This window comes from Chiloscyllium plagiosum, unplaced genomic scaffold (assembly GCF_037043375.1).
Source record: "Chiloscyllium plagiosum isolate Xiang-an unplaced genomic scaffold, Cpla_swu_hap1 HiC_scaffold_19, whole genome shotgun sequence".
Classification (NCBI taxonomy): domain Eukaryota; kingdom Metazoa; phylum Chordata; class Chondrichthyes; order Orectolobiformes; family Hemiscylliidae; genus Chiloscyllium; species Chiloscyllium plagiosum.
This window is the reverse complement of record NW_028270157.1, coordinates 28,774,736-28,787,460: the sequence shown is the minus strand read 5'-3', so window position 1 is coordinate 28,787,460 and position 12,725 is coordinate 28,774,736. Positions and strand designations below refer to the sequence as shown.

Here is a 12,725-nt window from a genome sequence, read left to right as displayed (position 1 = left end):
GATGGGGAGAAGCAACACACTCTCAACTTAGAAAAGACAGTTGAACTTTTAACCTTATTTCTTTGCTTTTCTGTTTAATACTAAAGAGGATGTGACGTTCAACATTTGTTTCTTTATTTCTCTACTTTATACTTAAGATTTTGTACCTAAGATAGGAATGACAACATATGCATTTGAGTACATATGACAGTAAATTCTAATATGCTGTTGTAACCATATGTACTTAAACAGCTAGTTCAAGTCAATTTCTGGTCAATGATCATTCCCAGGATGTTAATAGCGAATTTTATAATGCTTATGCAATTGAATGTCAAGGGAAATTAAAGTTCCAGGGCAATGACTCTTCTTCAGAATTGGGGAAAGATAAATGCAATTGGTGAGGAAGTGGAAGGTGCAGCACAAAGAAACAAAAGGGAAAGTCTGTGTAAAACGATAGGGTCCAGGTCAGAAATTAAATGATGAAATGTTTCACAGAGTGGGTTAGTGATGAATATTGCACACAAACAAAAGATGTGTCGAATTAAGGTGTAAATGGTTGCACTGCAGCTGTTAAAACGGAAGAAAGAATTTTTAAAAATCGAACCAACAAAGCAACAAACTGGAAGCATTGTAGCAGCGATAGTATTTTGCTTCAGTATTTGATTTGCTGGGTTTAGGGCGAGGTTAGGGAAGGCTGTGCTGCTCTGGGATCAGACTGCGCCACAGGGAAAGGTCAGCGGGTGACCTCGGAAGTAGTTATTGGGAATCTGTTGTTTTGGGAAATGATGGATCCCTATCCCCGATCGTCCATCGAAGATGATTTCAACTATGGCACCAGTGTGGCGTCGGCCAGTGTCGACATCCGCATGGGTAAGGGCACCGCAGCGGCACGGAGAGAGAGAGAGGGGCCCGGCCCGGCTTGGCCCAGCGGGGCAGGGGGCACGGAGAGAGAGCGAGGGGCCCGGCCCGGCCCGGCCCAGCGGGGCAGGGGGCACGGAGAGAGAGAGAGGGGCCCGGCCCGGCGGGGCAGGGGCACGGGCACGGAGAGAGAGAGGGGCCCGCCCCGGCGGGGCAGGGGCACGGGCACGGAGAGAGAGAGGGGCCCGGCCCGGCGGGGCACGGGCACGGGCACGGAGAGAGAGAGGGGCCCGCCCCGGCGGGGCAGGGGCACGGGCACGGAGAGAGAGAGGGGCCCGGCCCGGCGGGGCAGGGCCACGGAGAGAAAGAGAGGCCCGGCCCGGCCCAGCCCAGCCCAGCGGGGCAGGGGGCACGGAGAGAGAGAGGGGCAGGAACTGGAGCTGCGGCCGCGGCCCACATTGCGCACTGAGGAGGGAGGAGAGCCCACAAGAGAGTCAGGCGTCGGGAGAGCGGGTGGGGAGGGGAGGAGGAATGGAAGCGTTGGCGGGGGAGGTTAGGGAGATAGCTGAGGGGGAAGAGATGATGGGGCGGGGAGGGGGGGGGGACGTGGGGTTAGAGAGACTGGGGGGGGGGACGTGGGGTTAGAGAGACTGGGGGGGGGGACGTGGGGTTAGAGAGACTGGGGGGGGGGACGTGGGGTTAGAGAGACGGGGGGGGGGATGTGGGGTGAGAGAGATGGGAGGGGTGGGGGGATGTGGGGTGAGAGAGATGGGAGGGGTGGGGGGACGTGAGGTGAGAGAGACGAGGGGAGTGGGGGGACGTGGGGTGAGAGTGACGATGGGGGAGTGGGGTGAGAGAGACGGGGGGGGACGTGGGGTGAGAGAGACGGGGGGACGTGGGGTGAGAGAGACGGGGGGACGTGGGGTGAGAGAGACGGGGGAAGTGGGGGGACGTGGGGTGATAGAGATGGGGGGAGTGGGGGGACGTGGGGTGAGAGAGATGGGAGGGGTGGGGGGACGTGGGGTGAGAGAGACGGGGGGGGACGTGGGGTGAGAGAGACGGGGGGGACGTGGGGTGAGAGAGACGGGGGGAGACGTGGGGTGAGAGAGACGGGGGGGACGTGGGGTGAGAGAGACGGGGAGGACGTGGGGTGAGAGAGACGGGGGGACGTGGGGTGAGAGAGACGGGGGGGACGTGGGGTGAGAGAGACGGGGGGGGACGTGGGGTGAGAGAGACGGGGGGGGACGTGGGGTGAGAGAGACGGGGGGGGACGTGGGGTTAGAGAGACGGGGGGGGACGTGGGGTTAGAGAGACGGGGGGGGACGTGGGGTTAGAGAGACGGGGGGGGACGTGGGGTTAGAGAGACGGGGGGGGACGTGGGGTTAGAGAGACGGGGGGGGGGACGTGGGGTGAGAGAGACGGGGGGGGGGGACGTGGGGTGAGAGAGACGGGGGGGGGACGTGGGGTGAGAGAGACGGGGGGGGACGTGGGGTGAGAGAGACGGGGGGGGACGTGGGGTGAGAGAGACGGGGGGGGGACGTGGGGTTAGAGAGACGGGGGGGGACGTGGGGTGAGAGAGACGGGGGGGACGTGGGGTTAGAGAGACGGGGGGACGTGGGGTGAGAGAGACGGGGGGGACGTGGGGTGAGAGAGACGGGGGGGAACGTGGGGTGAGAGAGACGGGGGAACGTGGGGTGAGAGAGACGAGGGGTCGTGGGGTGAGAGAGACGGCGGACGTGGGGTGAGAGAGACGGGGGGACGTGGGGTGAGAGAGACGGGGGGACGTGGGGTGAGAGAGACGGGGGGACGTGGGGTGAGAGATGGGAGGGGTGGGGGGATGTGGGGTGAGAGAGATGGGAGGGGTGGGGGGATGTGGGGTGAGAGAGATGGGAGGGGTGGGGGGACGTGAGGTGAGAGAGACGAGGGGAGTGGGGGGACGTGGGGTGAGAGAGACGGGGGGGGGAGTGGGGTGAGAGTGACGGGGGGGGACGTGGGGTGAGAGAGACGGGGGGACGTGGGGTGAGAGAGACGGGGGGACGTGGGGTGAGAGAGACGGGGGGGGAGTGGGGTGAGAGTGACGGGGGGGGACGTGGGGTGAGAGAGACGGGGGGACGTGGGGTGAGAGAGACGGGGGAAGTGGGGGGACGTGGGGTGAGAGAGATGGGGGGAGTGGGGGGACGTGGGGTGAGAGAGATGGGAGGGGTGGGGGGACGTGGGGTGAGAGAGACGGGGGAGGGGACGTGGGGTGAGAGAGACGGGGGTGGGGGACGTGGGGTTAGAGAGACGGGGGGGGGACGTGGGGTTAGAGAGACGGGGGGGGGGACGTGGGGTTAGAGAGACGGGGGACGGACGTGGGGTTAGAGAGACGGGGGGGGACGTGGGGTTAGAAAGACGGGGGGGGACGTGGGGTTAGAGAGACGGGGGGACGGACGTGGGGTTAGAGAGACGGGGGGACGGACGTGGGGTAAGAGAGACGGGGGGGGGGACGTGGGGTTAGAGAGACGGGGGGGGGGACGTGGGGTTAGAGAGACGGGGGGGGACGTGGGGTGAGAGAGACTGGGGGGGGACGTGGGGTGAGAGAGACGGGGGGGGGGACGTGGGGTTAGAGAGACAGGGGGACGTGGGGGGACGTGGGGTGAGAGATGGGAGGGGTGGGGGGATGTGGGGTGAGAGAGATGGGAGGGGTGGGGGGATGTGGGGTGAGAGAGATGGGAGGGGTGGGGGGATGTGGGGTGAGAGAGATGGGAGGGGTGGGGGGATGTGGGGTGAGAGAGATGGGAGGGGTGGGGGGATGTGGGGTGAGAGAGATGGGAGGGGTGGGGGGATGTGGGGTGAGAGAGATGGGAGGGGTGGGGGGATGTGGGGTGAGAGAGATGGGAGGGGTGGGGGGATGTGGGGTGAGAGAGATGGGAGGGGTGGGGGGACGTGAGGTGAGAGAGACGAGGGGAGTGGGGGGACGTGGGGTGAGAGAGACGGGGGGGGGAGTGGGGTGAGAGTGACGGGGGGGACGTGGGGTGAGAGAGACGGGGGGACGTGGGGTGAGAGAGACGGGGGGACGTGGGGTGAGAGAGACGGGGGAAGTGGGGGGACGTGGGGTGAGAGAGATGGGGGGAGTGGGGGGACGTGGGGTGAGAGAGATGGGAGGGGTGGGGGGACGTGGGGTGAGAGAGACGGGGGGGTGACGTGGGGTGAGAGAGACGGGGGTGGGGGACGTGGGGTTAGAGAGACGGGGGGGGGGACGTGGGGTTAGAGAGACGGGGGGGGACGTGGGGTTAGAGAGACGGGGGACGGACGTGGGGTTAGAGAGACGGGGGGGGACGTGGGGTTAGAAAGACGGGGGGACGGACGTGGGGTTAGAGAGACGGGGGGACGGACGTGGGGTTAGAGAGACGGGGGGGGGGGGACGTGGGGTTAGAGAGACGGGGGGGGGGGACGTGGGGTTAGAGAGACGGGGGGGGGACGTGGGGTTAGAGAGACTGGGGGGGGACGTGGGGTGAGAGAGACGGGGGGGGGACGTGGGGTTAGAGAGACAGGGGGGGGACGTGGGGTTAGAGAGACGGGGGGGACGTGGGGTTAGAGAGACAGGGGGGGGACGTGGGGTTAGAGAGACGGGGGGGACGTGGGGTTAGAGAGACGGGGGGGAACGTGGGGTGAGAGAGACGGGGGAACGTGGGGTGAGAGAGACGGGGGGACGTGGGGTGAGAGAGACGGGGGGACGTGGGGTGAGAGAGACGGGGGGACGTGGGGTGAGAGAGACGGGGGGACGTGGGGTGAGAGAGACGGGGGGACGTGGGGTTAGAGAGACGGGGGGGGGGACGTGGGGTTAGAGAGACGGGGGGGGGGACGTGGGGTTAGAGAGACAGGGGGGGGGACGTGGGGTTAGAGAGACGGGGGGGGGACGTGGGGTTAGAGAGACTGGGGGGGGACGTGGGGTGAGAGAGACGGAGGGGGGACGTGGGGTTAGAGAGACGGGGGGGGACGTGGGGTTAGAGAGACGGGGGGTACGTGGGGTTAGAGAGACGGGGGGACGGACGTGGGGTGAGAGAGACTGGGGGGGGTCGTGGGGTGAGAGAGACGGGGGGGGGACGTGGGGTGAGAGAGACGGGGGGGACGTGGGGTGAGAGAGACGGGGGGGACGTGGGGTGAGAGAGACGGGGGGGAACGTGGGGTGAGAGAGACGGGGGAACGTGGGGTGAGAGAGACGGGGGAACGTGGGGTGAGAGAGACGGGGGGACGTGGGGTGAGAGAGACGGGGGGACGTGGGGTGAGAGAGACGGGGGGACGTGGGGTGAGAGAGACGGGGGGACGTGGGGTGAGAGAGACGGGGGGACGTGGGGGGACGTGGGGTGAGAGATGGGAGGGGTGGGGGGATGTGGGGTGAGAGAGATGGGAGGGGTGGGGCGATGTGGGGTGAGAGAGATGGGAGGGGTGGGGGGACGTGAGGTGAGAGAGACGAGGGGAGTGGGGGGACGTGGGGTGAGAGAGACGGGGGGACGTGGGGTGAGAGAGACGGGGGGGAGTGGGGTGAGAGTGACCGGGGGGGGACGTGGGGTGAGAGAGACGGGGGGACGTGGGGTGAGAGAGACGGGGGAAGTGGGGGGACGTGGGGTGAGAGAGATGGGGGGAGTGGGGGGACGTGGGGTGAGAGAGATGGGAGGGGTGGGGGGACGTGGGGTGAGAGAGACGGGGGGGGGGGACGTGGGGTGAGAGAGACGGGGGTGGGGGACGTGGGGTTAGAGAGACCGGGGGGGGACGTGGGGTTAGAGAGACGGGGGGGGGACGTGGGGTTAGAGAGACGGGGGACGGACGTGGGGTTAGAGAGACGGGGGGGGACGTGGGGTTAGAAAGACGGGGGGACGGACGTGGGGTTAGAGAGACGAGGGGGACGGACGTGGGGTTAGAGAGACGGGGGGACGGACGTGGGGTTAGAGAGACGGGGGGGGACGACGTGGGGTTAGAGAGACGGGGGGGGGGGGGAACGTGGGGTTAGAGAGACGGGGGGGGACGTGGGGTTAGAGAGACTGGGGGGGACGTGGGGTGAGAGAGACGGGGGGGGGACGTGGGGTTAGAGAGACAGGGGGGCACGTGGGGTTAGAGAGACGGGGGGGACGTGGGGTTAGAGAGACGGGGGGACGGACGTGGGGTGAGAGAGACTGGGGGGGGTCGTGGGGTGAGACAGACGGGGGGGGACGTGGGGTGAGAGAGACGGGGGGGAACGTGGGGTGAGAGAGACGGGGGGACGTGGGGTGAGAGAGACGGGGGGACGTGGGGTGAGAGAGACGGGGGTACGTGGGGTGAGAGAGACGGGGGGACGTGGGGTGAGAGAGACGGGGGGACGTGGGGGGACGTGGGGTGAAAGATGGGAGGGGTGGGGGGATGTGGGGTGAGAGAGACGAGGGGAGTGGGGGGACGTGGGGTGAGAGAGACGGGGGGGGAGTGGGGTGAGAGTGACGGGGGGGGACGTGGGGTGAGAGAGACGGGGGGACGTGGGGTGAGAGGGACGGGGGTGAGAGAGACGGGGGAAGTGGGGGGACGTGGGGTGAGAGAGATGGGGGGATTGGGGGGACGTGGGGTGAGAGAGATGGGAGGGGTGGGGGGACGTGGGGTGAGAGAGACGGGGGGGGGGGACGTGGGGTGAGAGAGACGGGGGTGGGGGACGTGGGGTTAGAGAGACGGGGGGGGACGTGGGGTTAGAGAGACGGGGGGGGGACGTGGGGTTAGAGAGACGGGGGACGGACGTGGGGTTAGAGAGACGGGGGGGGACGTGGGGTTAGAAAGACGGGGGGACGGACGTGGGGTTAGGGGGACGGACGTGGGGTTAGAGAGACGGGGGGGGGGACGTGGGGTTAGAGAGACGGGGGGGGGGACGTGGGGTTAGAGAGACGGGGGGGGGACGTGGGGTTAGAGAGACGGGGGGGGACGTGGGGTTAGAGAGACTGGGGGGGGACGTGGGGTGAGAGAGACGGGGGGGAGACGTGGGGTTAGAGAGACAGGGGGGGGACGTGGGGTTAGAGAGACGGGGGGGACGTGGGGTTAGAGAGACGGGGGGACGGACGTGGGGTGAGAGAGACTGGGGGGGGTCGTGGGGTGAGAGAGACGGGGGGGGGAAGTGGGGTGAGAGAGACGGGGGGGGACGTGGGGTGAGAGAGACGGGGGGGACGTGGGGTGAGAGAGACGGGGGGGAACGTGGGGTGAGAGAGACGGGGGAACGTGGGGTGAGAGAGACGGGGGGACGTGGGGTGAGAGAGACGGGGGGACGTGGGGTGAGAGAGACGGGGGGACGTGGGGTGAGAGAGACGGGGGGACGTGGGGTGAGAGAGACGGGGGGACGTGGGGTGAGAGAGACGGGGGGACGTGGGGTGAGAGAGACGGGGGGGGGACGTGGGGTTAGAGAGACGGGGGGGGGGACGTGGGGTTAGAGAGACGGGGGGGGGGACGTGGGGTTAGAGAGACTGGGGGGGGACGTGGGGTGAGAGAGACGGAGGGGGGACGTGGGGTTAGAGAGACGGGGGGGGACGTGGGGTTAGAGAGACGGGGGGGACGTGGGGTTAGAGAGACGGGGGGACGGACGTGGGGTGAGAGAGACTGGGGGGGGTCGTGGGGTGAGAGAGACGGGGGGGGGACGTGGGGTGAGAGAGACGGGGGGGACGTGGGGTGAGAGAGACGGGGGGGAACGTGGGGTGAGAGAGACGGGGGAACGTGGGGTGAGAGAGACGGGGGGACGTGGGGTGAGAGAGACGGGGGGACGTGGGGTGAGAGAGACGGGGGGACGTGGGGTGAGAGAGACGGGGGGACGTGGGGTGAGAGAGACGGGGGGACGTGGGGGGACGTGGGGTGAGAGATGGGAGGGGTGGGGGGATGTGGGGTGAGAGAGATGGGAGGGGTGGGGCGATGTGGGGTGAGAGAGATGGGAGGGGTGGGGGGACGTGAGGTGAGAGAGACGAGGGGAGTGGGGGGACGTGGGGTGAGAGAGACGGGGGGGGAGTGGGGTGAGTGACGGGGGGGGACGTGGGGTTAGAGAGACGGGGGACGGACGTGGGGTTAGAGAGACGGGGGGGGACGTGGGGTTAGAAAGACGGGGGGACGGACGTGGGGTTAGAGAGACGGGGGGACGGACGTGGGGTTAGAGAGACGGGGGGACGGACGTGGGGTTAGAGAGACGGGGGGACGGACGTGGGGTTAGAGAGACGGGGGGACGGACGTGGGGTTAGAGAGACGGGGGGACGGACGTGGGGTTAGAGAGACGGGGGGGGGGGACGTGGGGTTAGAGAGACGGGGGGGGGGGGACGTGGGGTTAGAGAGACGGGGGGGGACGTGGGGTTAGAGAGACTGGGGGGGGACGTGGGGTGAGAGAGACGGGGGGGGGACGTGGGGTTAGAGAGACAGGGGGGGACGTGGGGTTAGAGAGACGGGGGGGGACGTGGGGTTAGAGAGACGGGGGGACGGACGTGGGGTGAGAGAGACTGGGGGGGGTCGTGGGGTGAGAGAGACGGGGGGGGGACGTGGGGTGAGTGAGACGGCGGGGACGTGGGGTGAGAGAGACGGGGGGGAACGTGGGGTGAGAGAGACGGGGGAACGTGGGGTGAGAGAGACGGGGGGACGTGGGGTGAGAGAGACGGGGGGACGTGGGGTGAGAGAGACGGGGGGACGTGGGGTGAGAGAGACGGGGGGACGTGGGGTGAGAGAGACGGGGGGACGTGGGGTGAGAGAGACGGGGGGACGTGGGGTGAGAGAGACGGGGGGACGTGGGGGGACGTGGGGTGAGAGATGGGAGGGGTGGGGGGATGTGGGGTGAGAGAGATGGGAGGGGTGGGGGGATGTGGGGTGAGAGAGATGGGAGGGGTGGGGGGACGTGAGGTGAGAGAGACGAGGGGAGTGGGGGGACGTGGGGTGAGAGAGACGGGGGGGGAGTGGGGTGAGAGAGACGGGGGGGGAGTGGGGTGAGAGTGACGGGGGGGGACGTGGGGTGAGAGAGACGGGGGGACGTGGGGTGAGAGAGACGGGGGGACGTGGGGTGAGAGAGACGGGGGAAGTGGGGGGACGTGGGGTGAGAGAGACGGGGGGGGGAAGTGGGGTGAGAGAGACGGGGGGGGACGTGGGGTGAGAGAGACGGGGGGGACGTGGGGTGAGAGAGACGGGGGGGAACGTGGGGTGAGAGAGACGGGGGAACGTGGGGTGAGAGAGACGGGGGGACGTGGGGTGAGAGAGACGGGGGGACGTGGGGTGAGAGAGACGGGGGGACGTGGGGTGAGAGAGACGGGGGGACGTGGGGTGAGAGAGACGGGGGGACGTGGGGTGAGAGAGACGGGGGGACGTGGGGTGAGAGAGACGGGGGGACGTGGGGTGAGAGAGACGGGGGGACGTGGGGTGAGAGAGACGGGGGGACGTGGGGTGAGAGAGACGGGGGGACGTGGGGTGAGAGAGACGGGGGGACGTGGGGTGAGAGTGACGGGGGGGGGGACGTGGGGTTAGAGAGACGGGGGGGGGACGTGGGGTTAGAGAGACGGGGGGGGGACGTGGGGTTAGAGAGACTGGGGGGGGACGTGGGGTGAGAGAGACGGAGGGGGGACGTGGGGTTAGAGAGACGGGGGGGGGACGTGGGGTTAGAGAGACGGGGGGGACGTGGGGTTAGAGAGACGGGGGGGACGGACGTGGGGTGAGAGAGACTGGGGGGGGTCGTGGGGTGAGAGAGACGGGGGGGGGACGTGGGGTGAGAGAGACGGGGGGGACGTGGGGTGAGAGAGACGGGGGGGGACGTGGGGTGAGAGAGACGGGGGGGAACGTGGGGTGAGAGAGACGGGGGGGAACGTGGGGTGAGAGAGACGGGGGGACGTGGGGTGAGAGAGACGGGGGGACGTGGGGTGAGAGAGACGGGGGGACGTGGGGTGAGAGAGACGGGGGGGGAGTGGGGTGAGAGTGACGGGGGGGGACGTGGGGTGAGAGAGACGGGGGGACGTGGGGTGAGAGAGACGGGGGAAGTGGGGGGGACGTGGGGTGAGAGAGATGGGGGGAGTGGGGGGACGTGGGGTGAGAGAGATGGGAGGTGTGGGGGGACGAGGGGTGGGAGGGGTGGGGGGACGAGGGGTGGGGGGACGTGGGGTGAGAGAGACGGGGGGGGGGACGTGGGGTGAGAGAGACGGGGGTGGGGGACGTGGGGTTAGAGAGACGGGGGGGGACGTGGGGTTAGAGAGACGGGGGGGGGACGTGGGGTTAGAGAGACGGGGGGGGGACGTGGGGTTAGAGAGACGGGGGGGGGACGTGGGGTTAGAGAGACGGGGGGGGACGTGGGGTTAGAAAGACGGGGGGACGGACGTGGGGTTAGAGAGACGGGGGGACGGACGTGGGGTTAGAGAGACGGGGGGACGGACGTGGGGTTAGAGAGACGGGGGGACGGACGTGGGGTTAGAGAGACGGGGGGACGGACGTGGGGTTAGAGAGACGGGGGGACGGACGTGGGGTTAGAGAGACGGGGGGACGGACGTGGGGTTAGAGAGACGGGGGGGGGGGGGCGTGGGGTTAGAGAGACGGGGGGGGGGGGGACGTGGGGTTAGAGAGACGGGGGGGGACGTGGGGTTAGAGAGACTGGGGGGGGACGTGGGGTTGAGAGAGACGGGGGGGGACGTGGGGTTAGAGAGACAGGGGGGGACGTGGGGTTAGAGAGACGGGGGGGGACGTGGGGTTAGAGAGACGGGGGGACGGACGTGGGGTGAGAGAGACTGGGGGGGGTCGTGGGGTGAGAGAGACGGGGGGGGGACGTGGGGTGAGTGAGACGGCGGGGACGTGGGGTGAGAGAGACGGGGGGGAACGTGGGGTGAGAGAGACGGGGGGACGTGGGGTGAGAGAGACGGGGGGACGTGGGGTGAGAGAGACGGGGGGACGTGGGGTGAGAGAGACGGGGGGACGTGGGGTGAGAGAGACGGGGGGACGTGGGGTGAGAGAGACGGGGGGACGTGGGGTGAGAGAGACGGGGGGACGTGGGGGACGTGGGGTGAGAGATGGGAGGGGTGGGGGGATGTGGGGTGAGAGAGATGGGAGGGGTGGGGGGATGTGGGGTGAGAGAGATGGGAGGGGTGGGGGGACGTGAGGTGAGAGAGACGAGGGGAGTGGGGGGACGTGGGGTGAGAGAGACGGGGGGGGAGTGGGGTGAGAGAGACGGGGGGGGAGTGGGGTGAGAGTGACGGGGGGGGACGTGGGGTGAGAGAGACGGGGGGACGTGGGGTGAGAGAGACGGGGGGACGTGGGGTGAGAGAGACGGGGGAAGTGGGGGGACGTGGGGTGAGAGAGACGGGGGAAGTGGGGGGACGTGGGGTGAGAGAGATGGGGGGAGTGGGGGGACGTGGGGTGAGAGAGATGGGAGGGGTGGGGGGACGTGGGGTGAGAGAGACGGGGGGGGGGACGTGGGGTGAGAGAGACGGGGGTGGGGGACGTGGGGTTAGAGAGACGGGGGGGGGACGTGGGGTTAGAGAGACGGGGGGACGACGTGGGGTTAGAGAGACGGGGGACGGACGTGGGGTTAGAGAGACGGGGGGGGACGTGGGGTTAGAGAGACGGGGGACGGACGTGGGGTTAGAGAGACGGGGGGGGGACGTGGGGTTAGAGAGACGGGGGGGGGACGTGGGGTTAGAGAGACGGGGGACGGACGTGGGGTTAGAGAGACGGGGGGGGACGTGGGGTTAGAGAGACGGGGGGACGGACGTGGGGTTAGAGAGACGGGGGGACGGACGTGGGGTTAGAGAGACGGGGGGACGGACGTGGGGTTAGAGAGACGGGGGGGGGGGACGTGGGGTTAGAGAGACGGGGGGGGACGTGGGGTTAGAGAGACGGGGGGGGGGACGTGGGGTTAGAGAGACGGGGGACGGACGTGGGGTTAGAGAGACGGTGGGGGACGTGGGGTTAGAGAGACGGGGGGGGGACGTGGGGTTAGAGAGACGGGGGGGGGACGTGGGGTTAGAGAGACGGGGGACGGACGTGGGGTTAGAGAGACGGGGGGGGACGTGGGGTTAGAGAGACGGGGGGACGGACGTGGGGTTAGAGAGACGGGGGGACGGACGTGGGGTTAGAGAGACGGGGGGACGGACGTGGGGTTAGAGAGACGGGGGGGGACGTGGGGTTAGAGAGACTGGGGGGGGACGTGGGGTGAGAGAGACGGGGGGGGGACGTGGGGTTAGAGAGACAGGGGGGGGACGTGGGGTTAGAGAGACGGGGGGGACGTGGGGTTAGAGAGACGGGGGGACGGACGTGGGGTGAGAGAGACTGGGGGGGTCATGGGGTGAGAGAGACGGGGGGGGGACGTGGGGTGAGAGAGACGGGGGGGGACGTGGGGTGAGAGAGGGGGGGGACGTGGGGTGAGAGAGGGGGGGGGGAACGTGAGGTGAGAGAGACGGGGGAACGTGGGGTGAGAGAGACGGGGGAACGTGGGGTGAGAGAGACGGGGGAACGTGGGGTGAGAGAGACGGGGGAACGTGGGGTGAGAGAGACGGGGGAACGTGGGGTGAGAGAGACGGGGGGACGTGGGGTGAGAGAGACGGGGGGACGTGGGGTGAGAGAGACGGGGGGACGTGGGGTGAGAGAGACGGGGGGACGTGGGGTGAGAGAGACGGGGGGACGTGGGGTGAGAGATGGGAGGGGTGGGGGGATGTGGGGTGAGAGAGATGGGAGTGGTGGGGCGATGTGGGGTGAGAGAGATGGGAGGGGTGGGGGGACGTGAGGTGAGAGAGACGAGGGGAGTGGGGGGACGTGGGGTGAGAGAGACGGGGGGGGAGTGGGGTGAGAGTGACGGGGGGGGACGTGGGGTGAGAGAGACGGGGGGACGTGGGGTGAGAGAGACGGGGGAAGTGGGGGGACGTGGGGTGAGAGAGATGGGGGGAGTGGGGGGACGTGGGGTGAGA

The 12,725-nt window shown here is 68.1% G+C and overlaps 1 protein-coding gene across 1 annotated transcript in view; it reads left to right on the top strand.

The window, feature by feature from the left end:
* The first annotated feature begins 695 nt into the window (after positions 1-695).
* Positions 696-12,725, top strand: part of tmbim4 (transmembrane BAX inhibitor motif containing 4) — a 25,821-nt gene continuing 13,791 nt past the window's right edge. Inside the window, exon 1 of the mRNA XM_043709643.2 lies at positions 696-849. Within this exon, the coding sequence (XP_043565578.1) occupies positions 762-849 (88 nt within the window). The 5' untranslated portion in view covers positions 696-761. The remainder of the gene's footprint in view (positions 850-12,725) is intronic.